This window comes from Diabrotica virgifera, chromosome 1 (assembly GCF_917563875.1).
Source record: "Diabrotica virgifera virgifera chromosome 1, PGI_DIABVI_V3a".
In the NCBI taxonomy this organism is placed as follows: domain Eukaryota; kingdom Metazoa; phylum Arthropoda; class Insecta; order Coleoptera; family Chrysomelidae; genus Diabrotica; species Diabrotica virgifera.
In genome coordinates, this window is record NC_065443.1 from 87,400,263 (window position 1) to 87,425,408 (window position 25,146).

General features: G+C 34.2%; 2 protein-coding genes across 3 annotated transcripts in view; one reads left to right on the forward strand and one right to left on the reverse strand.

Annotated features, from left to right (window-relative positions):
- LOC114337066 (uncharacterized) overlaps positions 1-25,146 on the forward strand; it is a 654,507-nt gene that overhangs the window by 245,748 nt on the left and 383,613 nt on the right. The gene's annotated exons all lie outside the window — the stretch shown is intronic.
- Positions 13,355-23,217, reverse strand: LOC126891121 (uncharacterized). The gene is made up of 3 exons (XM_050660304.1): positions 22,974-23,217; positions 20,966-22,915; positions 13,355-13,375 (listed from the first exon to the last, which is right to left on the reverse strand). Exons 1-3 carry the CDS (start codon positions 23,061-23,063, stop codon positions 13,355-13,357), a joined length of 2,061 nt encoding a protein of 686 aa, XP_050516261.1. The 5' UTR covers positions 23,064-23,217.

Sequence of the window (25,146 nt, forward strand, 5' to 3'; positions counted from 1 at the left end):
CATAAGATATGTTGAGAAAACATAAAGCTAAAGTTGGGCTTTAATTTCAGTATTTTATAAATGCTAGAATATTCCACAGGGTGATGCGAACTTTGAGAAAAAAACACAGTTTGATTCGTACACCGACATACAATGAAAATTTTCCTGTTTATAACAACAGTATTATTACATCGATATTGTTAAAGAATAATGCTATAACATATTAAAACAATCATTTAAATCGGACAACAGGTTTAAGAAATACGAGACATAAAAAATGACCAATTATTAAGGTGGGCGGTTAATTTTGGCCCAGAGTGTAGATTAAAATTTATTTCTCCCGAAGGTGTTAGTTTGATCAGTACTTTATTTTTAATTAAGCTATCAAGCTATTTGTTATCACTCCTACCCACATAATTATGAACATGCATTGTTAAAAACATTAAGTTTATGGTTAATTCCTAATAAACATAGAAAGGTGTGCATTGTTCTAATTTAATGATTGATAAAACTATAATGATTTCACTCAATAATTAAAAATTAAGTAGTCTACCACGTACCCACATATTACGAAAATGCATTAATAAAAACATTAAATTTATGGTTAATTTCTAATAAACATAGAAAAGGGTGCTTTGTTCTAATTTATTGATTGATAAAACTATAATAATTTCATTTAATAATTAAAAATTAATTAGTCTACCACCTACAGATATCCCGATGTCGAAATAATGTTTTTCTATTCTCATACTATATGTATTATAACATTATAATACTATAATATTGTAATAATATTATTTTTCTACAGTCACTTGATAAAGAAGACTTTTTCGCTTGTCAATGGCAACGAAAAGTTGACGTTTACTGAGTAACGTCACTTTATCGCTCTAGTGCGTAAAGTTTGATTTTACGATGTTCGTTGCGCGTCGGTAGCAACCGTACAAGCATACAATACAAATACATTGAACATTCAAACTGAAAGATATAAAAGTTAATGTTATGACATAAAATAGAAACAATGAGGTTAATGATTTAAAAATAATTTCATTTTGTTACGTCATTGTAGAAAAAATGTTATATGTATTACAAGCGCAAAGTGACATTATTGCTTTAGAGTAATTACCGCTCTCCGCTACGCGTCGAGCGCTTCATAGAACCTACCAAGGCAGTCTAGGAGGCATATTGGCCGATAAGAGGATGCCGAATCGGGGGGTTTCCCAGGTTTTAGGAGCAGAACTAGGTTCGCTTCCTTTAGGTCTTTGGGAAACTCTTATTTCTGCAGTAGGTCGCTGCATATTCTTCTGATCAAACCTGGTTTCTCCGTTGCTACTATCTTGATTGCCTCTGGTGGCAGCCCGTTAGGGCCGGGAGCTTTCCCTGTCTTCATCTCTTGACCAGCGGTTTTTATTTCCTCTTCTGTAAACTCCTCCATCATATTTGGAAATATTTTTATAAAATTCTGGATGTCTTTGGTTGGGAAGAGGAATTCAGCCGATTCCATCCGCTGGTGCTCATCCAATTTATATGGGGCGATTATTTTCAGGGCCTTCATGGTTATTTTGTAGGCATCGCCCCATACATCTTCGTCCAACGCTTTTATAAGGGCCTGCCACTTTTCCTTTTTTTCCTGTTTTATTTTTTTATTTAATTCTTTCTTTAATTCCTTGTATATTTCTTTGAGCTCGAGGCTGCCCTGGCTTCTCATATAATTCCTGCGAGCTCTGAGGCATCTCTCCCGTAGACCTTCAATCTCACCCGTCCACCAATAGGGGGATTTTTTATCATTCTTTTTCTTCACGGTGGCCAACTTTGCTGCATCTTTTAGTGCTCTTTTTAGTTGGCCAAGGTCAGAAGTCTCTTCCTCGTTGATCTTTCTGACCTCCGATAGGTACGTGGTTTTGTTAAAATAGATGTCAGTGTGTCCTATCGACCGTCTTATTCCCCCCTTCACCTTAATTTCGTACCTAATGTATCGGTGGTGGGTAAACAGCTGGTCGTCGAGGACATCCCAGTCGTGTATTCTGCGGGATAGCCCTTCACTTGCTAATGTTACATCGATGTGTGTCTGGCTGGCCCCTCTCAGAAAAGTTGGTTTGTTGTTGTTCAGAACTTGGAGGCCAGCCTGGGCTATCCATTAATTCCAGAGTTCCCCCTTTTTATCATTTATGGGGGAACCCCACAACCTTGACTTTGCGTTGATGTCCCCGGCAACGATCACGTCTTTTTCGTTTGTAGCGGCACTCATTATTTCGTCTACGATGCTTTGGTATCTCTGCATAGGGATGTTCGGAGATACGTAGCATGCCAGAAGGCTGAAGTCCCTTAGTTTAATGAGGATATGATTTCCGCCCCTGACAATACCCCGCACTCCTAGATCCCTATTTCTAATGAGCACCGCCACATTTTTTCCGTTGTCTTGTACCCATCCACCTTCCGAGGTTATCTTTTTGTTCGGTTCGGGGACGATGAGCAGGTCAGATTCTAGCATGCAGGCTTTTGCGTTGACAAGGTCATGTGCTCTTCGAGCCTTGCCCACATTCACCTGCAATATCCGTATACCAGGTTGATCCTTGAGGTCCGTTTGGTTCAGTTCCCGAGAGTCGCCCCTACATCGGATTCTCCATTTTTAATAAATTTAAAATTATTAAAATTTGATATAAATAAAATGAGTAAAGAGATAAAAAAGTATAAATAAAATTGACTAATAAATAAATGTAAATAAATAAAAATATAGATAAAATAGTTAATAATATAAATAAATAAATAAAATATATACCCTAGGTGGGCTGTATATGGGCCCACCTTTGTTTTCCAAAAAATCTGTTGTTTCTTTATTATTCGTTTTCTAAGGGGGGTTCTCCCTCTCCTCTCCTTCCGTAAACTAGGGCTCTGTAGGCTGGACAGGCCATCCTGTCCATCCTGTGCCCCTCCTCCTTGCACACTAAACAAAAGGCTTTGTTTGTGCAGTTTACTGCCGTGTGTCCATTTTTCAGGCAGTTGTAACAACAAGCTGCTCTTCTTTCTTCTTTGCAGTGATATGTATTATGACCGAACTTAAGACACTTGTAGCACCGTATCGGGTTGTGCCTCTCCATGACTGGGCATATCACCCAACCTACCTTTATCGAGCCGTACTTCCTCAACTCCTCTGCTTTGAAGGGTCGTACGGTTATTGTGGATACTTGCTCCCCATATTTATTTGTTCTAAGGACTCTTACATCAACTTCCTCCTCTGGGATGCCCGTGTAGCTTCTTATGGATTTTTTTTAGGCTTTTTTCACTAACCCCCGGATCTAAACGCGTTATCGTGAAATACGTTTCTTTTCTACGTATTGCGGTGTCCATACCAGTCATTTTTTGATCCAACTCCGTTCTTAATTTTTGTGCTGCCCCCCTCCCCTTTAGTTTTACTAGTAAATCTCTTCCGTTTGTTTTTTTTTAATTTCTCTACCTGTAGGCCCATTTTCACTAGATCAATTTTTTCTCTCATCTCCGTTAAGATTTCAGTGTACTTCCTCCCTCCCATCTTTATTAGGAGGGCTTCCTCTTGCTCTCCTTTCCTCTCTACACCTATTTCCAGTGGCGGATCCAAGGGGGGCGATGGAGGGCGATTGGCCCCCCTCTCAAACCAAGTGTTTATTTTTTTTAAATTATAAAATTATATATAAAGATTACAAAAGCATTCATTTATTTTTATAGAAAGACTAGGTAGGTATAGCGGGATAGGTAAATCTGCACTCAGCTGGATTCGTATTTTGGGTTGGGCACTAGAAAGTACATATTTCAAGACCCCCGTTAGCCAAATTTTTAGCTCCCTATGTGACCCTAGGTGTCCCCTATCGCAAAAAATGTGATTTTTTGAACAAAAAAATTTCTGAACGATCCTTCGATTTAAATAATCTGAAAAAATTTAGGAACATACACTGTTATATCCAAAAACACTGATTTTTGTTTCAGAATTTTTAGATCAAAATTGAGCTCAGGAAAAATTTTAGACATTTTCTAAAAAATTTAGGTTATGGAGGAAATTTTGGGCGGACACAGAACTGTTTTTTCCGATTGTTAAAGCAAAGGATCGTTCAGGAAACGCTAAGGATATAAAGGGGGGCATAAAAATAAGTTCTTTCGAATTTTACATAACTTAAAACTTTTTTGAAAATTTCAAAAAATTTTGCTGAACTCAATCTTGATCAAAAAATCTGAAAAAATTAGTGGTTTTGGACATAGCAATGTATATTGCGTATGAGACAAAATTGAAATTTTGGACATAACAATGTATATTTTTAAGTTATTCAGATTGTTTAAACCCAAGGATCGCTCAGAAACAATTGTTTTTTAAAAAACACATTTTTACGGGAGGGGACACTTGGGGTCACATAGAGAGCTAAAAATTTGGCTAAGGAGGTTTTGAAATATGCACTTTCTAGTTACCATATCCAAATACAAATTCAGCCGAGTGCAGATTTTACCATCTTATCCCTTTATAGCCTATCGGCCCCAGAGACATGTTAACCATAGACCAGACTAGTTATATGCCACTCAATGCATCGGGGTGTAACGGCAATATCAAGTACGGTGGTCTAGCTATCTTTGTCTGCCGTGCGGATGTGAGCGTATCTACCAAGAGGTGGGAGTAATGGAACGACACAAACACAGAGGCGGCGGCCATCATATGCTAGAGAGAGAAAGCTAAGCGCCTATGATGGTACTCCATCCTCAGGAACATCCTAGGTTAGTCGGGGTAGTTAGGGACCGTTCAAGTATTACGTAACGCAGGTGGGGGGGGGGTCAAAAATCTTCAAAAATTGCGTTACGCAATAGTTAAAAGCCCATTAGAGTGCGTTACGTAGGGGGGGTCAAAAATCTTCAAAAATCGCGTTACGTAATATTTGAACGCTCCCTTACCCCTATTATAGGGGTTAATGAAGTAAACACTTTTACTGAATACTTATTTATTTACCAACTCCAAATACCACAGTAACTAATTGGTGCGTTTGAAGTCTAGCTGTCTAATAATGTATCTGAATCACGAATGATAATTGATAAACTAATGAAATAGAATGATCCACAATGCTTTGCTGTATAAAATAAATAAACTCGGAAAGTGTTGACGTTTTTAATGCTGACTTCACCTTGACCGTGAATTAAGAATAATATTGAACCGCTGACGAAGCGTTACTGAAAACTGGTGCACTTGTGTTAAGTAATCGGTGTCACCTCAATTATTTAAAAAGAAACGTGACGTTTGTTTTGTAGGACATTTAAAAATTAAACGAATATGTCTTGCTCTTATTTTGGATGATGATAATCCTGTACACGCCGGTAGAGAGAGATAGATAGACCACCGACCCGAACTGCTCCGCGTTACGCTATTTTTCGGACCTGGCCTAATCTACTGGTTATTATATATCTATGATCGGCCCCCCTCTTAACGATGCTGGATCCGCCGCTGCCTATTTCCTTACCTCTTATAATTATTTCCCAGGAAATATCCTCGCTTTGTCCTGCGTACTCGAGTGCTTTTCTTACTGTTTCTTTGTTCAGATCGTTTCCAATTACCACTCGTACGACCGTTGGGATTTCGCTTAGACGTTTCATTGCTTTTATTGCCTTCTCTGCCATGTCGTATAGGCTTCCTCCCCTCTCTTTCCCTATCCTGGCCACAAAGGGGTACCAGGTTGTCTTTTTGTTATCTCTTTACTTGGAGGTCTCTAAGTGCTCTATTTCTCCTTCTTCACCTTTTTCTAACATATCTGCTAGGTCCTCCCCTGTCTCCCTTGTTTCCTTTTCAACTGACTCCAGTAGCCCCCCTTGTTCCCATTTTGTTTTCGTAAATACCTTTTCCTCCCATTTGCTATCGCATATGCTTAGGAAAATTCTTTTCCCTCCCCCCATATGTAGTGCTTTTGTAATTCTTTCTTGTTCTTCTTTCTGTTTTTTTCTTTTAACTTTTAGTTTACATTGTTCACATTTTGTGTTTTCATGGGTTTTGTTGATTTCGTCTATGCTGTCGTCTATTTTATTGTTGGTAGATTTTATAATCCCAAACAGCCATCTTATTTCAGTATCCATTTCTCCCCTAGTTTATCGCTTACTTTCTCGAATAGTTCCTGCAATTTTCTATTTATTTTTTCTTTTCTTGTTTCGTTCGGGAATTTTATACTTTCCTCTAGTCTTTCCCTCTTGAGGTCATTTATCCTCTCTATGCTGTTCCCCTTTCCTTTTTTTGTGTTTATACTCCCTACATCTCTTTCTTCTTCAAGCAAGATGGTGGCTAGCACACTCTGTTGAAGGGCATTTCGCCATCCTTCCTCCATTTCTTCTGCATCCGCCTGCGATTTTTCCTCTCCTATATCTTCCTTGTCGTTCTCGCTGTCTTCTAAATCGATTGTCTCCCCGACTAATGTTGACTGCTTTTGGATAGTCGACCTATTCATTCTCCTTCGTTCGTTGTGTGTGCTTAAGAGTTCTTTTTCGAAACTGGTCATTTCTTCTTCTCCATCCTTTCTAAAGTGGTCTAGCGACTGTTCTCCCCCATTCGGTTTCGAATCGTTTTCCTTCTCATTTTCCTGTATGTTTTGCCTGTGTTCGTCATCTTTGTCCCCCATCGGTATTTTTTGTGTTGATCTATCCATGTAGTTCCCATGAGTCGGGACGTGCTACACGTCCGACGTGGCAGTGCGCCCTTACCGCGTTAAGGCTAGGTTACTTCGGGAGGTCGTCAGGTATCCCGAAGGGATCGTTTGTGATGCTCTAACCCTCGCATCTCTCATATCTTTGTCACGATGCCTTCCACCGTGATAGTGGGGATTATTTTATTGAGGTTTACTCCTCTAGGCTTTTTATCACGGTTGCCACGGTAATTTTATTAACTAGCGGGTTTTATTGGTTGAATTTGTCTGTCGATAATTAAGTTTCATGTCAGCTAACATATTTTAATATTTCAACAATTTTTTTTAATTTTGGACCCTTTTGGGGGAATTTTCCCATCCCCCTCTTAGACCCGCCACTGGTTCTCTCAAAAAATTGTAATAAATCGTAATTGCAACAATTTCAGTTCTTACACTTTTTGTCGAAAAGTTGAAAATGGGGAAGATATTGAACAAAAACAATTGCTTTAAAATCAATCGGACCTTACGCTCGCGCCTTTACCGCATACGTACTACCTTAAATATTGATTTCATCAAAAAAATGAAAGAAATCAAAATTGTACAAAATTTAATTCTCTTCATGTTTGTATAGGTTAAAATTTGTTGTAAAGGTAAGAATAAACGAGATAATTAAATAAATCAATAATAATGCTTTAACTGCCACTGTTTTTCCCCATAACTCGGAAAATATTAACCGCACGAAAAAAATTATACTAAATAAAATTATAGAAAACCGCATTTGCAACAATTTCAGTTTGTATATTTTTTGTCGAAAAGTTGAAAATGGCGGAGATATTGAGCATAAACGGTTCTCATTTAAAATCAAGATGGCGGCTAACGCAATGGTCAAATTCAGTCGAGATTTTAAATTAGACTACCATTGACCCCCTAAAGATTAGAAAAATAAGGTTTGGGGCAGCTCCTAATGCAAGGTCAAATGGTATCCCAACTGGGCTATTATCGCTATTAATTTTGTGCTTCCTTCCTTTATTTTTACTTTAGCTCAAGATCCATCCATAGTCATTTTTGTTAATATGATTAACTTTGTTGGTATATCTCGATTTTTCATTTCGATGGGTAAATAATTTATTTCTTCCTATACAGTCAAAGCTTGTCTGAACTCTGCGTAGAGGAACATAGAACCCCAGTTCTATGTTGTGTTCGTGGCATTTTCCGATTGTTTGTGTAGTCATGTGGATCGCATCTGTAGTGGATCTGCCTTCTCTGGATCCCTGCTGGTAGTCTCCAATTTTTTTCTTTGTCAATTGAGTGAGTTTTTAGAATTTTATATGTTGTACTCAGTAGAGATATTCCTCCATAGTTGTTACAGTGTGTTACTTCTCCTTTCTTAAATATTGGTATATTTCTGCCTTCTTTCCCATCCTCGGGCATGTCTTCTGCTTCCGATATCCTTACCATTAGGTTATAAATGCTTGTTAATTACGTTATTTGTTAAGTTTAGTTTGTTAATTACGTTTTTTTATTTACTTGGTTCAGATGTGGGTTAAATAATTAAGCATGCATCTTTCTATTATATTCTCTTATGAAATTACAATATTTTTTATGATTAATTAAAAATTTGATTTAATTTGCCTATATAAATAAAAATGCTGTTGAAATTTTATTTAAGAAAAAGTAAGGTTCGTTTAATATTGTTAAATCAGTACAACACAATACTATTCAGCGTTCTTTTCAAAAGTTTACTAATACATTACTAAGTAGTGACCAATGGCTAAGTTAATTCATATTATTGCAGTTTTGTGTTTATTCATCTTGTTCGCAACTGAAGTATTGTCCGACACTACGACGACAAAGGAATGTAATTGCGACAATACTAAATCTCCAGTTTGTGATCTAAACGGTAAGGTCTATGACAACAAATGTAAACTTCATTGCGCTATAACAAATGATAACAGCGGCGATTTTATTCAAATAGCACCTTGCCCCACCACCACCACCACATCATAGCACACAAGTTGATGATTTTGTTTCATTTTAATATTATGGCAAGGTAATCAATAAAATAAAAAGTTTTGTTTTGTGTATTTTTATTATTTAAATTTACTTTTATTTTGGTTTATACTTCATTTTTTATTATTTTAAATACGACTCTAAAGGAAAGCAAAAAAATATCCTGGAAAAATTTGTAAACAGCAAAACTTCAGATACCCATCCCGCCCAAATGTGGACCAAAATTCAACAAATGAGAGGATTAAAAAATACACCCGCAATAACAGATGGAGATAATATTATTACAGAAATGATAACCAAATAACCGAAACGCAAGCCAAATACTTTCAAAACAAAACTAAGTCTGAACTCTCCGTTCTGTACCCCACAAATCACTCGCCATTTATCCCTATCCAAACCAACCTAATAAACCTTGCTTTCACAGAAGAAGAGCAATCTCATCAATGAAAAACTAATCTGCAGGTCAAAAATGAGATCCCGTCTATTTTACTCAAATATCTACATACAGCAACCCTCTCGAAGCTGCTCGCGCTTTTTAACAAGTTACTGTTCAGTCAAAATTTTACGAGTCTCTGGCGGAAGTCGCTTACCATACCAGTCAGCCAAAATTACTCATCCTCTAATGTTCCCAATGCCTACAGACCAATCTCACTAACATGCACAATGTGCAAAATACTAGAAAATATGATAAATAAACGTTTGCTCTGGTTTCTTGAAGAACACAATCTGACAGATATGGCACAATAGGGATTTAGACCCAATCGAGGTACGATGGATAACCGTACGATGGACTTTACTTTTGAAATTATATTGAATTTTTTTAGAACTCTGACATTAAAAAGCAGGTATTGTTAACTTTTAATTATACATTATTAAAGCTATTGAATAAATACTCCTTTTAAAATTAATCAATACTTATTTACCAGATTGCATTGTTACGACCCAATTATTAATCACAAGAACAATCCAGGTCCGGATTAACAAAAAAACATAAAGTAATTGTGATCTTGAAACAACACCCTGTATATTGAAATTTTCAAAAGTTGTTTGCACATTTAAAAAGACCACAAAAATCTGAGTTTATCGGTGTGCTTTCTTTTTTTGTGAAGGAAATTTAATGACTTTAATTTTGAAATTAAATATATTGATACTTTTAAGAACATCATCATCATCATCATCTTGGTGCTACAGCCCTTAGAGGGCCTGGACCTTCTCAAGCCTTCTACGCCATTCTGTTCTGTCCCTTGCTTGCATTTTCCAGTTGCCGACTCCGATGTTCTCGGCATCCTGTGTTACCCCGTCCATCCACCTCAGCTTTGGTCTACCCCGTCTTCTCATTCCCACGGGTTGCACTTTTAAGAACACTGAAAATAAAAAGCAGATTTTTAAAGAACTTTTAACAATAAATTTTAACAGCAGGACCTTACACTGGGGAATGGCGAAATTATTAAACATTGCGACGCACATAAATACCTTGGTATGACCATCACACAAGAAGGAAGCGTAGACCGGACGATAGAAGAAAGAAACAACCAGGGAAGAAAAGCAATTACCCTTCTCAATAGCATCCTCTGGGACCAGTCAATATCAAACAACAACAAACATAGAATATACAATACAATTGTTAAGAGTATAATCACTTACAGCAGTGAAGTATGGCAAATAAAAGAAAGATACAAGAGAAAACTTGAAGCAACAGAAATGGATTTCTGGAGGCGCTCAGCAGGAAAATCAAGATTAGAAAGGGTAACCAACAACAGAATTAGGGAAATAATGAATGTGAAACACACAATAGTAGATGACATTAGTACCAAACAGCTTAGATGGTATGGACACGTACAAAGAATGTCCGAAGAACGACTCCCGAAACAAATCCTAACGTGGACCCCTCATGGTAGACGAAAAAGAGGAAGACCCCGCCTGAGTTGGAGAGAAGGCATAAATCGAGAAATGAGAGAAAGAGAATTGGATGAAGACCTTTGGATGGACCGAAGTGAATGGCGACTAGGCATCGGAAGACGTAGGAGAACGTTTTAAAACCGATATATATATTAACAATAAATTATTAAAGTTATTAAAGAAATACCCATTTTAAATATAATTAATATCTACTTATTTACGACATTCGAACGACCCACTTACAAATCACAATAAAAATCCAGGTCCGGATTAACAAAACAATATAAAGTAATTGTAACCTTGAAACAACACCCAGTAGGTATATTGAAATTTTCAAAATCCGTTTGCACATACGTATGAAAAGAGCACAAATAACTAAGTTTAATCGTTCGCTTCAATTTTTGACCAGACAATTTAATGAATTTAATTTTGAAATTATGTCGAAATTTTTAAAAACTCTGGGAACTTATAATAAAAATTTCGATATAATTTCAAAAGTAATGTCATTAAATTGTCTGCACATAAAATTAAAGCGGGACATTAAACTTAGTTTTTTGTGCTCTCTTCTGGTGTGCAACGTATTTTAAAAATTTCAATATACAGGGTGCTTTTTCAAGGTCACAATTACTTTGTATTTTGTTGTTAATACGGACCTGGATTTTTCTTGTGATTAGTAGCCCTTCTAACGCAGTAAAAAATAAATAATTATTTTTAAAATTAGTATTTATTCATTAACTTGAATCATTTATTATTAAAAGTGCTTTATGCCTGGTTGCACCAACAGATCTTAAGCTCCAGCTTAGGTAAGCTCTACTTATAGATAGGGCCTCCTTGAGTATCACTTACGTTGCACTATAATTTTCGATCCTAACCTTATTATCAATCATATCTATTACTATATTATGATATTTTTATCATAATATATTATAATTATATTATATTATTTCTTATGTTATTCTCGTCTTACGCTTAAGATCTTTTGGTGCAACCGGGCATTAGAAACCTGCTTACTAATTTCAGGGTTCTTAAAAATTTAAATATGTATAATTTCAAAATTAAACTTAATGAATTTTGCACAAAAAATCAAAGTGAACAGATAAACTCGGATTTTTGTGGTCTTTTCAAATGTGCAAACAAATTTTGAAAATATCAATATACAGGGTGTTTTTTCAAGGTCACATTTACTTTATGTTTTTTTGTAAATCCGGACCTGGATATTTCTTGTGATTTATAATTGGGTCTTTCCAATGTTGTAAATAAGTATTGATTTATTTTAAAATAAGGAATTTGTTCAATAATTTTAAAAATTTATAATTATAAGTTAATAAAACCTGCTTTTTAATGTTGAGTTTTTAAAAAATTCAATATAATTTCAAAATTAAAGTCAAAAAATTGTCTGGCCGAAAAATCAAAGCGAACCATTAGACTTAGTTTTTATGCTCTTTTCAAATATTCAAACAGATTTTCAAAATTTTAATATACAGGGTGTTTTTTTAAGGTCACAATTACTTTATAATTTTTTGTTAATCCGGCCCTGGATTTTTCTTGTGATTAGTATGTCGGTCGTTTGGGTTTTGAATGAGACATATGTGTAACGAATATTAAAAAATATACAGGGTGGTTCCAAAGTTATGGCTTTGGAAATAAATGAGCAGAATCGATAAAACACCCTGTAACTCGGATATAAAAGTCGGTAGGGCAAAAGATTTAGTATACCTAGAACGGACTCGGTGACCTCTATTCACCACTAAAGTATTTCCGTTTCCCAATGAAACACCCTGTATAAAAAAATAATGTAGGGGAAGGTGGTATACAGTGAGACAATAAATGAATTATTGGCGAATTAATTTTTTTAACCACCGATAAGAACTGACAGCTTCAGTCATAATGATTTTTGGTATTTTATGTATCACTTTCATCAATATAAAGGCCTGTAGTTTTAATTCAAAAAAGTTATGTAACTTTAAAAACAACTTTGCACATGTCTCAGTTTGTATCACCCCTGGTACACATTGAGACATGTTACTAGTACACAGTGAGACACATGACATATTCCATAGTTCGATAATAAAAATAAAAAAAGTAGTCAATATAACTTCGTAAAATACTTAAATATATATTTTTCAAAAAAACAAGAGCTGATAGAAATGAATGCTAATTAGCGAACGTCTAGATGACCAAAATTTATTACATTCCCATTTCAGAGATCAACGAGTAAAGTACTCCTCGCTTATCGCCTCTACTAATAGTATTTTATATAAAAACTAGTTAGTTAATGTGTTGTGTTTACCAACTAAAAACACTGGTAAGTCGATTTTAATTAACAGCAAATATCGACAACCGAAAAATTAGGCCAGTTCTTACTGGCCATACATATTTAATATTTTGGCATCCAGAATATTAAAATCAAATTATGGCATCAACATCATCACAAACATCATCACAAACAGTACAACCTAGCTTCGCTGCAGTAACAAAAATCACACCGAAAAAATCTACAACAGCAATATCATGTCCCAGTAGAACTTTCGTCATCGTTATGAACGCTCTTCCAGACGTCGTACTATTTGATTACATCAAGGCAATTGGCGAAATAGGGCTTTTCATTCACAGTCATTTGTTTCGAGCTTCTGTCATGTGTCACATAATATTAATATATCTACGTCATACGTCTTTGATTTGTATCATTGGTATATACCAATAACGTATGACGTAGATATATTAATATTATGTGACACATGACAGAAGCTCGAAACAAATGACAATCGATGAAAAGCCCTATTGGTGTTACCCCTAAAGAAATAACCTTTGCTTCACGAATTTCTAACCAGTGTATATGCATATATCTTTTTTCCTTATCCGTAGTGGATAATCTTCTGCAAAATTATACGACCATTACTGTTAGAAATCAAACAATATCTATTCGCAGACTTATTACACCTGCAAAGAGGCTACTACTGTCCAACATGAGCCCTTCGATCCCAAATTCACTCATAGAGCAAGCACTTAAAGACGAACTTCGATTACAATTTGCTTCTCCTATCTCTTTTATCCGATGCGGTACACCTGACGACGAATACGCTCACATTTTCAGTTTTCGACGCTCTATCTATATTATACCGGATCAAGAAAACTTTGAATCAAATACTTCAATTGTAATATCGCATGTAAATACCAATAAGATAATCTTTATCACTTCAGATAAACTTGAATATTTTTTATGTAAACAATCTGGACACACTGCAGACTCCTGTCCTAACCCCTTAAGAAATAGCTAGCAATCCTTCTCAAAATACAACTTCTAGCCTAAACCCATTTGAACCTCCTTCTACTGTATCTCATCCTTCCTCCTCCTCAAAAGAAGAAATCAATCCAACTAATACCGACTTAACAAATCCGAACGAACACTCTCTAATGTCAGTGTCCTTGCCTTCAAATCCTTGCATTAAAAGAACTTATTTTACCGTCACAAGTCTCAAATCACCCGAAAAACTCAAAAGTGACATAATTACCGCAGCAACAGAATCACTTGGAGAGAGGAAAGTAACGAATACCAATATATCAAAAAGAAAACCCCATGGTTTCGAGAGGAAGTGAAGATAAAATGTGAAGAAAAGAAGAAAGTCTTTTTACAATACAGAACAAAACAAACACACTAGGCATACAAGCACTATAAAAGAATTAGAAACGAAGCAAACACTTTAGTCAGGCAAATAAAAAGAGAACACTGGGAGAGTTTCTCAAAACAGATGGAACACGACTTCTACGGAACACAAAAGGAAATATGGAGAATGATCAGAGGACAAAGAAAAGAGATGACGAACTAATAAAAACGAAACACATCCAGATGGAAACTTGGGCAGACTATTTTCGATCTCTGTTTGCTAAAGATAACGATAACGAACCACCAACACCTGAAGTGACAACAAACGAAGAAATAAATATTGAAGAAGCAGAGGTAACGGAAGCATTAAGTAAATTAAAAAATAGAAAATCACCAGGAGAGGACCGAATTTCGAATGAACCCCTAAAGTTTGGAGGACAACACCTGACCAAACAATTATTAAAACTAATCCAAAAAATAATAGAAGAAAACAGAATACCACAAGAATGGAGATCAAGCATCCTAATACCTCTCTTCAAAAAGGGAGAAAAATCGGACCCGGATAATTACAGAGGAATTAATTTATTAAACACAACACTAAAATTAACGACCAAAGTAATAACAAACAAACTGAATAAAGTTATAACATTAGCAGAAGAACAACAAGGTTTTAGGTCGGGAAGATCATGCACCGACGCTATATTTATAATGAGGCAGATTAAAGAAAAATCGTTAGAATACAACAAACCGGCATACTTATGTTTCGTGGACCTTAAGAAGGCATTTGACAGGGTACAATTAAAGGAAGTTATCCATTTATTGTAGGCAAGAGAGGTACCTCTAGGAATAATTAAAACGATCGAAAATATCTACCAGAACAACACAATAAAAGTGAAAGTAGATGAAGAACTAAATGCAGTGGCGGCCCGTGAGGTAGTGCCATAGAGCCATGGCACTACCTTGCTAACTATCCATAAACATATTTTTTATCTTCAAAACTTTTTAATTCCTATTAATTTTTTGTGTGTATTTCTTTTGATCTTCATAAATTATATAAAATATGGCAACTATGGGCGCAATACGATCCCTGCCGACAGCGGAAAGTATTCGACAGGAGAATCTCCTTCGCGCCGAAGTCAGTACTGGCACGAGTAAAGAGAGAAAGATTTTACGAGCATTATATGTAAGTGACGGAGAAAGAGCTATATTGGACTATTAGTATACCTTAACATTAGAATCTCTGTGCCAGGCACGAGGGTATGAAGCCAGGTCTATTTATTTTGAGTTTCTTTACGTGCTGGTTTGTCTGATAATGTAACCTAATGTATTATGTTATACTTGTAAACTTCGAACACTGACACTTGGGACCGCTTTTCCGGCGGGCAGTATGTCCAATAACAAATATTCAGAATTCATATCCGATATTGAACAGAATAATTATACCACCCAGTAGATTGCACGAATTTATTTGTTTTTATATTAGTGCACACACGTAGATTATTAGTTTAGCTCCAAATTGGTCAATTATCAACAATATAATTTGGAAATGACACGAAAGTGCTGACAAAAGTAGAATTATTTACCTTAATTAAATATACAAATCACGCGGGCATCGTGTCACCAATGACCCAATTTAAGCTTCTATAAAACCAAGATATCTGGCCTAGAAAAAGAGTATTCATCAGTCTATATCAGTCTTTAGCTAATCGCGTATCAGTAATTAGTCAGTGTTTGGAAGTACTCCCGGGGTAGAATTACCCTAGTGTCGGTTCTATCAATAAATACCTTTATCGCTATTCGGTGTTTATATCCTTATCTTTATACAATCGGCGTTTTGGGAAGATCGTAATTTACATTTTAGTATTTGTTGTTTCCGGTGAGGGGGCCATATACGCCACGATAATATTAATATAAGTAGTAATATAAGTACATCTTTCAATTGTTTTAAGTCATTATGGCACAAAATATATTTTTCTTTATAAACAATACGTTTTCTCATGTAAAAAAATCAAATTTCAAAAAATTTTTTATTAGTAATTTTATTTATTATGGAATCAGATTCCAGTTATAAATCCCAATTGGCTTACTGAGAAGGAACTCCAAGTATTCGCTGATGTCGAATAAGGTTTATAACCAACAACTAAGTGTATTTTTCAAAAAAAAACAAATCCGCTGTTTTTAAGTGTATTTTCTTGTGGCGTATAAAGTACGCCACGCGTGTAGTTATGTTATAACTTGATGCGCGGGTAGTTAAAGGTTAAATATTGGTATAATTCTGCCTTCTTTTCCATCTTCGGGCATGTCTTCTGCTTCCCATATCCGTACTATTAGGTTATAGATGCTTGTTAATTACGTTGTTTGTTAAGTTTAATTTGTTAAATACGTTTTTTATGAAGCGCTTTTATTTAGTTCAATCGTTTGCGTCAAATCTTTAGACGTTAATTTGACTGCCTTTTATTCAATACAAATGAATGAAATTTTGCAGACATATGCATTCGCCCGAACAATACACGAATAGTAGACCAAAAAATTTTTTTTGTTTATGAATTGTTTAAATAAAAAAAAACGATTTTAATGAGAAATGCTTAAATTCTCTTGTTTTTTACAATGTAGAAACTTGAAACTTTTACAGATTGTAACTAATTATGTGAACTATACATAATTTCACTTTTTGCGCAATTGTTTGCGTTATGCTTCATACATAAACAATAAACTTTCAAATTTATCCAATTTCTTTTCGATTTCTATCCAGTTTTCAGCGAAAAAAAGTTATGCAGAGAGACGAATGCTGCCCTTAGTATTGTTGTGGGCGTCGACTGTCCATAAAGCGCAAGGTTCGACTGTTGACTACGCTGTTGTGAACTTGGGTCCGAGATTGTTTGCGTAAGGACATGCTTAAAAGCCTGCATTGAGACTGCAAAGCTTACGTTGCATTGAGCCGAGTGCGATCATTAAGGTACGTATCCATACAAGGGTGAACCTCGCTCGGTGTAGCTGCTCAAATGGATACGGCATGCGCTCCCCTACATATAAACCGCAAACCGGTTAAATCTAAGGGGGTAAGCGCCAAGCGGCGATCATCGACTTATCCACTATGTGGAGTGTGGAGCTACTACACCGAGCGAGATTTACCCTTGTATGGATACGTACCTTTAGACGGCTTGAGCATCGAAGAACTGCATTGCGAGAAATTAACAGGGTCTACACTGTGCAATAGTAAAGTATTAGAAGAGATGAAAAGACTGCGAAAACTGTAATATGTAAAAAATAATGAAATGTATGAAGAAATTACAGCAAATGTACAATGTATGTATCAAAAGTTGAAATAAATGCAAAAAATATATCTGTTATATACTTAGGTACATCCTTTTTTTTAAACACGACGATATATTTGAATGTTTGAAAAGTGTAAGACTAAAAACTAAAAAAATAAAAAAAATTTTAAGAAACGCTTTTCTTTAGTTGTAAGTGACTAAAATTTAAAATATTATAAAAAAATCAACCAAAAAGCAAAAAATAAAAAAAATTAAACTCGAAGGATTATTCGAAAAAAACGTTCGTTAAAAAAAATGAAAAAATCTAACACATTCGCTTCTACATCTAACATCTAACTACACGTTTCTTTCATCTAACACAAGAAAAGGGTGGGGATCGTTTTCATCGAATAAACGGTTTGAGGATAGCACTCCACGCTTTTCTTTAACGAACGTGTTAGATATTTTCATTTTTTTTAACGAACGTTTTTTTCGAATAATCCTTCGAATTCGATTTTTTTATTTTTTGCTTTTTGGTTGATTTTTTTATAATATTTTAAATTTTAGTCAATCACAACTAAAGAAAAGCGTTCCTTAAATTTTTTTTTCAAATTTTTTTATTTTAATTAAGTGATCTACTTGTGGGTTAAGCAATTAAACATGCATCGTTCTATTATATAGTCTCTTATGAAATTACAATAATTTTTATGATTAATTAAAAATTAGATTTGATTTGACTATATAAATAGAAATGCGGTTGAAATTTTATTTAAGAATAAGTAAGTAGTTCGTTTAACATCGTTAAATCAGCACAACACAATACCCATCAATACCGTTGAGTTTCGATCTCAAAAGTTTACTAATACATTACTAAGTAGTGACCAATGGCTAAGCTAATTCATATTACTGCAGTTTTCATCTTGTTTGCAACTGAAGTATTATCCGATACTGCGACGAAAAAACCATGTTCACATTGCGACGACGATATTTACTCTCCAGTTTGTGATCTACACGGTAAGGTCTATGACAACAAATGTAAACTTCGATGCGCTACAGAAAATGATAACAGTGGCAATTTTAATCCTATACTTATAGGACCTTGCCCCACCTCCCCCAAACCGTAGCACATAAGATGATGATTTTGTTTTATTTTAATAATGTGGCAAGGTAATCAATAAAATAAAAAGTTATGTTTTGTGTATTTTTAATATTTAAATTTACTTTTATGTTTGTTTATTTTTCATTTTTTATTATTTTATAATAGTCCAGGAACCGAAGCTTTTCACCTCGCAATTTTTACAGAATGGATCGACTTGCTTGAAAACTTGAGAATAAGTAGTGGATAGTCCAAGGATCAAAATCTATATGATGCCAAAAGGCGCTTTTACCATGGGGGTGGTTGCCACCCCATCTCGAGGATGGAAATTTTTTATTACATTTTGAGCGCAAAAGTTATTAAAATAAATAAAGTTAATTTTAATAATTAAAGTTTATTATGAAAATAAAGCAAAAAATGTTCTATACATTTTTTTGAAAAAATTAGTAGTTTTCGATTTATTCGCTATCGAATATATCGAAAAAATCAATATTTTTACACAACTCAAAAACTTTTTATTTCAGGATATAAATATTTTTTTTCTACAACCGTGTTTAAAATGCAATTTTTAGCACTACATAGTAGCGTTAAAAATGCTACTTTAAAGCACTAGTGCTTTAAAAATTTTAAGGCACTGCAGTTAAAAGTGAATTGTCAAATTGTGAAACGTCAAAATATTTATATTTTATTTATTAACATTAATATTGGTAGTACAACTTGCGCAATTTAAAAAAGGGGTTTAAAAGGTTTTTTAAAATTTAATTTAAACTGTATTATTGCATTTTTAACACGTTTGTAGAAAAAAAATATTAAAATTTGATAGAATATACAACAATAAAAATAGATGTTATTATAGTTGTTATGATTTACGTATTGACAGTATTAGTCTGTGTGAAATTTGTCTATTGTATATTGATAATTATGACCCCTTTCAGGCTGACACCTCAGTGGATACAGGAAGTAGCAATAAGGCATGAAAGGGGAAAGTTAGTGTAGTCTTTAAAGGTTTTCACCTCCTATCTTGTTAAACCTCCATCGATTTGCATGAAAATTGGTGACTAGTTAGAGCATACCCCAAGAAATAAAAATGATTTGGTGCCAACTTGCACTTTTACCCTGGGGATGGATACCACCCCTTCTCGGGGGTGAAAACTATTTTATTAAAAGTAACCCCAAAAATCGATAGAGGGACAAATTATAAGTAAAATTTATATCATGTTATTAAAATAAATCAATACTTTTTGAGTTATTGTTATTAAATATCAAAGATTTGTCTGTTTAAGAGCACATGCGTGAAATTACGGATGATAAAAAGAACATATTAATTAATTGTACGTTACTAAAATATTATTTTTGTATTATTTCGATATTATAAATTTAGCAAAAGTGTATTCGAATATCTCTTCCTTAGTATTAAAAGGGCACATCTCGAAAATCGTTACTTTTGGGAAAACGAGATTAAAGATTAAGCAACTTCATCGTTTTCATTTACTCACCTATAACATTTTTATTTGAAAAGATAGATAAATAAAAATCTAGGTATACAATTTACAGTATTTGTACTCTATAATGGATAATCGAAATATTACAAAAAAAAATTATTTAATTAAAAAAAAAACGTTTCAAAAAATCTCTCCCAAGATAGGCCCCTCTCCCACTAAATTTCTTTAAATTTTGAAGGCATCTTACGAATTAAGCCTTTTAATGATTAAATATACACTATTTTTTAAGTTACAAATCTAAATATGGCTGTGTAATAATAATGTTTAACTACTTTCAATGATAAAAGTGCCTCTTGTAAAGGAATTAATAAAACATTAAATCGTAAAAATAACTTTATTCTCAAAAACCAAAAAGTAATAGGCATGTAGCATACAAATCCAATAACAAAAACTATAACACTCTTTTTGGGACAGTCATATAAAAAAAAACCAGAATTTTCTTAACGTTTATAATGTAACACAAAACTAAAATAGTTCTCACAAAAAATTACTGAATTTACTAGACAAAAAAATTAACAAATTTTCTCAACATAAAATCATTCTTCTTTTGTGCGAGCGCTTAAGATCTATCATATTCATTTTTTACAATCAGTCGTGTTTGAATAGAATATAATAGCTAACGACTGGAATAGTAGCTAAAGAACTATGAAATATAAAATAGCCAGCAGGTTTAAGTTTTAAGTAATAGTCATAAATCATTTCAAAAATAAAACAAAGTATTAAAAATTACAATTAGAAAACAGTTACATTAACATATTATTATAGTAACAGGCATGATAAGGGTCAATAAGTCTCTTAGAAATTAATTCTTTGAGATCCTGTTTCTTATTTAAACTTAACTCAAATGGCGCGCTATAAACTGTTTTGATAGATATTTCTTTATTATCCAACATTTTCTTTCTTTTGTTTCTAACATTTATTTGTTTAAATGCGTCTTTGTATGATGTCTTATATTGAAAAAAGAATGGGTTCCCTTTCGTAAATTTCATAACTTTGATGTGATTCCATACGATGGTATTCTTCTCTTCGTCAACGTTGAAATTATATCCCCACTTGACTTGTAAATCTTTCAAGTCGTAAAAGAAATTATGATTCAAAGTATGAACGATAAAAGGTTTCCCCGTTTTCCTAGCTCTCTGAATTGCGGTGGTGTATTGAAGTGGTGTTAAGATTGGACCAGCTTTTAAATCTCTTGATATTTGTTTCTGTATCAGCATGTGTACATTGTCGGCTTCATTTTGCGTATGACCTTTTATAAGGAATTTGTGAGTTATGCCCTTTAAGTTTTTTATAGTAGTGACTGCAAACATGTATAAAGAAGCTATGTATTTATTTTTGTTTTGGCCACAACAATTATCTGTTACAAATGTTACGTTAACTTCATGTTCACCTGCATCCTCACAAACCTTCTTTAAAAAATCTAAAACGCAACTTCCAATCTCCACTGCACCTCTTTTTCCTTGGGTCTCATCCCAGAAATAGCAATGCACGTCACCATAGCCTTTAAAATCGTCTTCATTCTCTGGTAATTTATTTAACACAGTCAAAGTAAAGTTGTAGCTATTCAATTTGGATTTATAATAAAACGATGATGTTTCTCCATTGGGACTTTGCATTATCGCTTGAACATCGTAGCAAACGCATAAATTATATTTGTCAAGAGTCATTCTATCATTCTTTTTTTCTGCTCGGCTTAATTCCTTTTCTTCTAGGTGAGTATCATATTTGACTTTGAGAGCAAGCCTCTGATCAGCAGAAGAGTTGTTATACTGTAAACAAAGATCGCATTGATCTTTCTTGGGTTGAAAAAAACCCAAATTAAAATGGGTAGTAAAAATCTCATAAAACAAATGAAACTTTCCAGAATCTCGGGAATTATTCTTCTGTTTTTCTTGAAAGTCTCTAAACAAGTCAGTAATACTTTTCGATCCACTTATGAACACTCTCGAGGTCGACGCTCTTAAATAATGCGATTCAATTCGTGGTATTAGATTGATAAATCTAATGATATCTTCTTTCAGATTGTCATCCACGCGTCTATGACTATTATGTTTGCCTCTTCTATCTTCTTCAACAGAATTGCAATTGTTAGTCTTATATCTTACTGTGCGAATCATTTTACTTGTTATTCCCAACGTATTGATAAAAAATGTTTTGCAGACTCTGATTTTGGCGTTATCATCGTACAAGTAGAAAGCAGCATTTGGTGCTCTGGGATGTTGAGCGTTTGAATACTTATATTTAGGTTCAACTAAAGCCATTCTTGCTTTTATAAACATACGCTGTAATTGCAAATCTCCTAGTGCCCAAAAACATTTGAAATGTTGAAGTCTTTTAGCCTCATCAAAATTTTCGCTGCATTTCAATCTGCATTTCTGATTGCATGGACTCTTCATTTGCCGCGCAGGAACAACGTTTCTAGTCTTAGTAGAAATGTATTGTTCTCCTGCATTTCGTTTTATCTTTTGGTTATTTTGCTTCCATTTAGTAGGATCAGCTTTACGTTTCTTCGATCTCCTGGGCGATGTTGCAACTACTTCAGAAGTACCATCATCAGAGGAACTTGAAGATGAGCTTGGCGAACGTTTTCTACCTTGATGTTCATTATAAGTGGGATCATTGTCACTAATATCAGCATCACTCTCTTCTGAATTCATTGGCGATATACGGTAATGTACAGCTGGAGTTCGTGGTGTTAAAATTACGGATTCTAGTATTGAAGGTGAAGTAGTTCTAGATGATAAAGACTGAGGCTGGGCTTCAATTTCTTTACCTTTTAAGATATGGGAAACAAATCGTCCTTGTTCCAGTGAACAACATCGAGAGGAAGAGCTGCTGCTAGAAGATGACGAACTGCTACTGTTGACGCTAGAAGACGAACTGGAACTACTAGATGACGATCTCGACGAACGTTTTGATGTTGAACTTAAAGGGATGTTCTCTTTTTCTTCATTGCTGACCTAAAAATGCAAAATAATATGTAAGTAGTTTATACATGTTAGTAAATTATAAACTTACGTTTGGGTCCTTATCGCAACTGTTTTCCCATTCATCAGGTAGATGTGAAACATTAAGAAGGTTCATAATTCTTCGCGATCGTGATGACATATTTCTTCAATTTTTTTGCAATGTATCTGTAAGAGGTTAAGATATGGTTACCCTCTTATTTAATACTTGTTAGTACATAAAATAATAACAATAATTAAGGCCTTAGTACCAAAAAACTTTGTAGTTTATGGACACAACTAAGAAACTCGTTGAATTATTTTAGTATTACAAGGATTTAACTTTCAATGATATTGTAAATGAAACAGATATTTTTGTAATAACAAGAATCCTTTAGATATAGTTCCAAAAATCATACAATAGTTTTAGTAATATAAAGAACTCTTTTTAAATAAAACCCATAAATTTTCGGAAGTTTTAGAAATATACAGCATTTAATCTTAATGTGCCTTTATAAAACAAAAAATATAAAACAACACGTACCTCAAGTTTTGTAATAGAAGGGCTCAACTCGTAATGAGAGCGCTCACTAACACACCTGCTTCGACAGACATCGGCACCTTACTGAATGGGTCTATCTCGCGGGAAGATGTGTTGGCGGAGAGGGGAGTACGAAAGGGTCACATTATATCGGGACTTGCTTTATATTCTCCGTTTTCAATTTCTGTCAAGGCCAAGTTGTAGTACTAGTAGTTTTGTGCCCATTTATGCCAAAAACTCAGAAACGCTAATTTTCGAGATGTGCCCTTTTAATACTAAAGGTGCGATATGTCAAATATACCCATTATTGGACACCCCCAGTTTCTGGACATATTCAGTTTATATTGATAGAAAAAATTCAATTAAATATCGAAATAATATAAAAATAATATTTTACTAACATACAATTAATTAATATGTTCTTTTTATCATTTTTAACTTCACGCATATGCTCTTAAATAGACAAATCTTTGATCTTTAATAACTCAAAAAGTATTGATTTATTTTAATAACATGATATAACAAATTTTATTTAAAATTATTCCCTCTATCGATTTGTGGGGTTATTTTTAATAAAATTGTTTTCACCCGCGGGAAGGGGTAGTATTCACCACCAGGGTAAAAGTGTAAGTTGGCATCAAATCAGTTTAATTTCTTGAGGTATGCTCTAACTAGTCACCAATTTTTATTCAAATCGATGGAGGTTTAAAAAATAGGAGGTGAAAACTTTAATGATTGCACTAACTTTCCCCTTTCATCCCTTATTTCTACTTCCTGTATCCACTGAGGTATCAGCCTGAAAGGGGTCATAATTGTCAATATAAAATGGACACATTTCACAGGAAAAACTCCATATTACTTATGACGATGATTTTTCGGCTCTAGCTCTCCGTCTATATAGGCAGTTTTGATGTAATGTCAAGAAAAATATAAAAATGGAATGTCAGTCAAGTTTAAGTAAAAGTTTTTGTAGGTATTGTCCTGTAATTGAGAATTAATAAATTGTAATTGTTGATATATAAGACGTTTGTAGAAAAAATTATGTATGATATACGTGTTAAAAAGTACATTTTTAAGACACTCATGTGAATTGCAGAATTCGCTTTGATCATTCTGCAAACTTTCACGTGCGTGCCTTAAACGTGTACTTTTAACACTTATATCATAAATAACTATTAAATACTTTAAATTAGTTTGAACAAGCTTGAACAAGAGCTAACATATAATAAAGTATAGCTCGACTACTATTGGTTTTCAAGAAAATAAAAAAAACGGTTTTGTTTAGGTCTGGATCCCGCGTATGAAAAAAAAGTTGATTAATAGCAAGCTGAAAATTTGTTAATAGCTTAAGGGTATCTAGTCGGAGAAACTTTGATATATGTGAACACTGGAACAGGGGAAGTTTTAATTGTAGAACAGATTAAAAATTTGGAACGGTCAGACTACGAAAACGGCACATGTATTTTGTCCAACAGAACAGACTTAAACTCTCCGAACAGAGATTAACCTCTCATGCAAAAAATCAGACTGCTATTTATCACTAAATGGGTTTAATGTGTGGAACATGTAGAATATGTCAAATGACAGGAATTATGACAGGCGATAAATAGTAGTGTGATTTTTGCATGAGACTTTAATCTCTGTTCGGAGAGTTTAAGTCTGTTCTGTCGGACAAAATAAAAGTGCCGTTTTCGTGGTCTGACCG

Bases quoted from the DNA above. Each gene is read 5' to 3' on its own strand.
- LOC126891121 (XM_050660304.1), bottom strand. From the start codon at position 23,063: ATGTCATCACGATCGCGAAGAATTATGAACCTTCTTAATGTTTCACAT. The intron at 22,916-22,973 runs GTAAGTTTATAA...TTGCATTTTTAG, and splicing joins GTTGCGATAAGGACCCAAAC to GTCAGCAATGAAGAAAAAGA. The intron at 13,376-20,965 runs GTATGGAATCAC...ATAATTTTGCAG, and splicing joins ACGAAGAGAAGAATACCATC to AAGATTATCCACTACGGATA.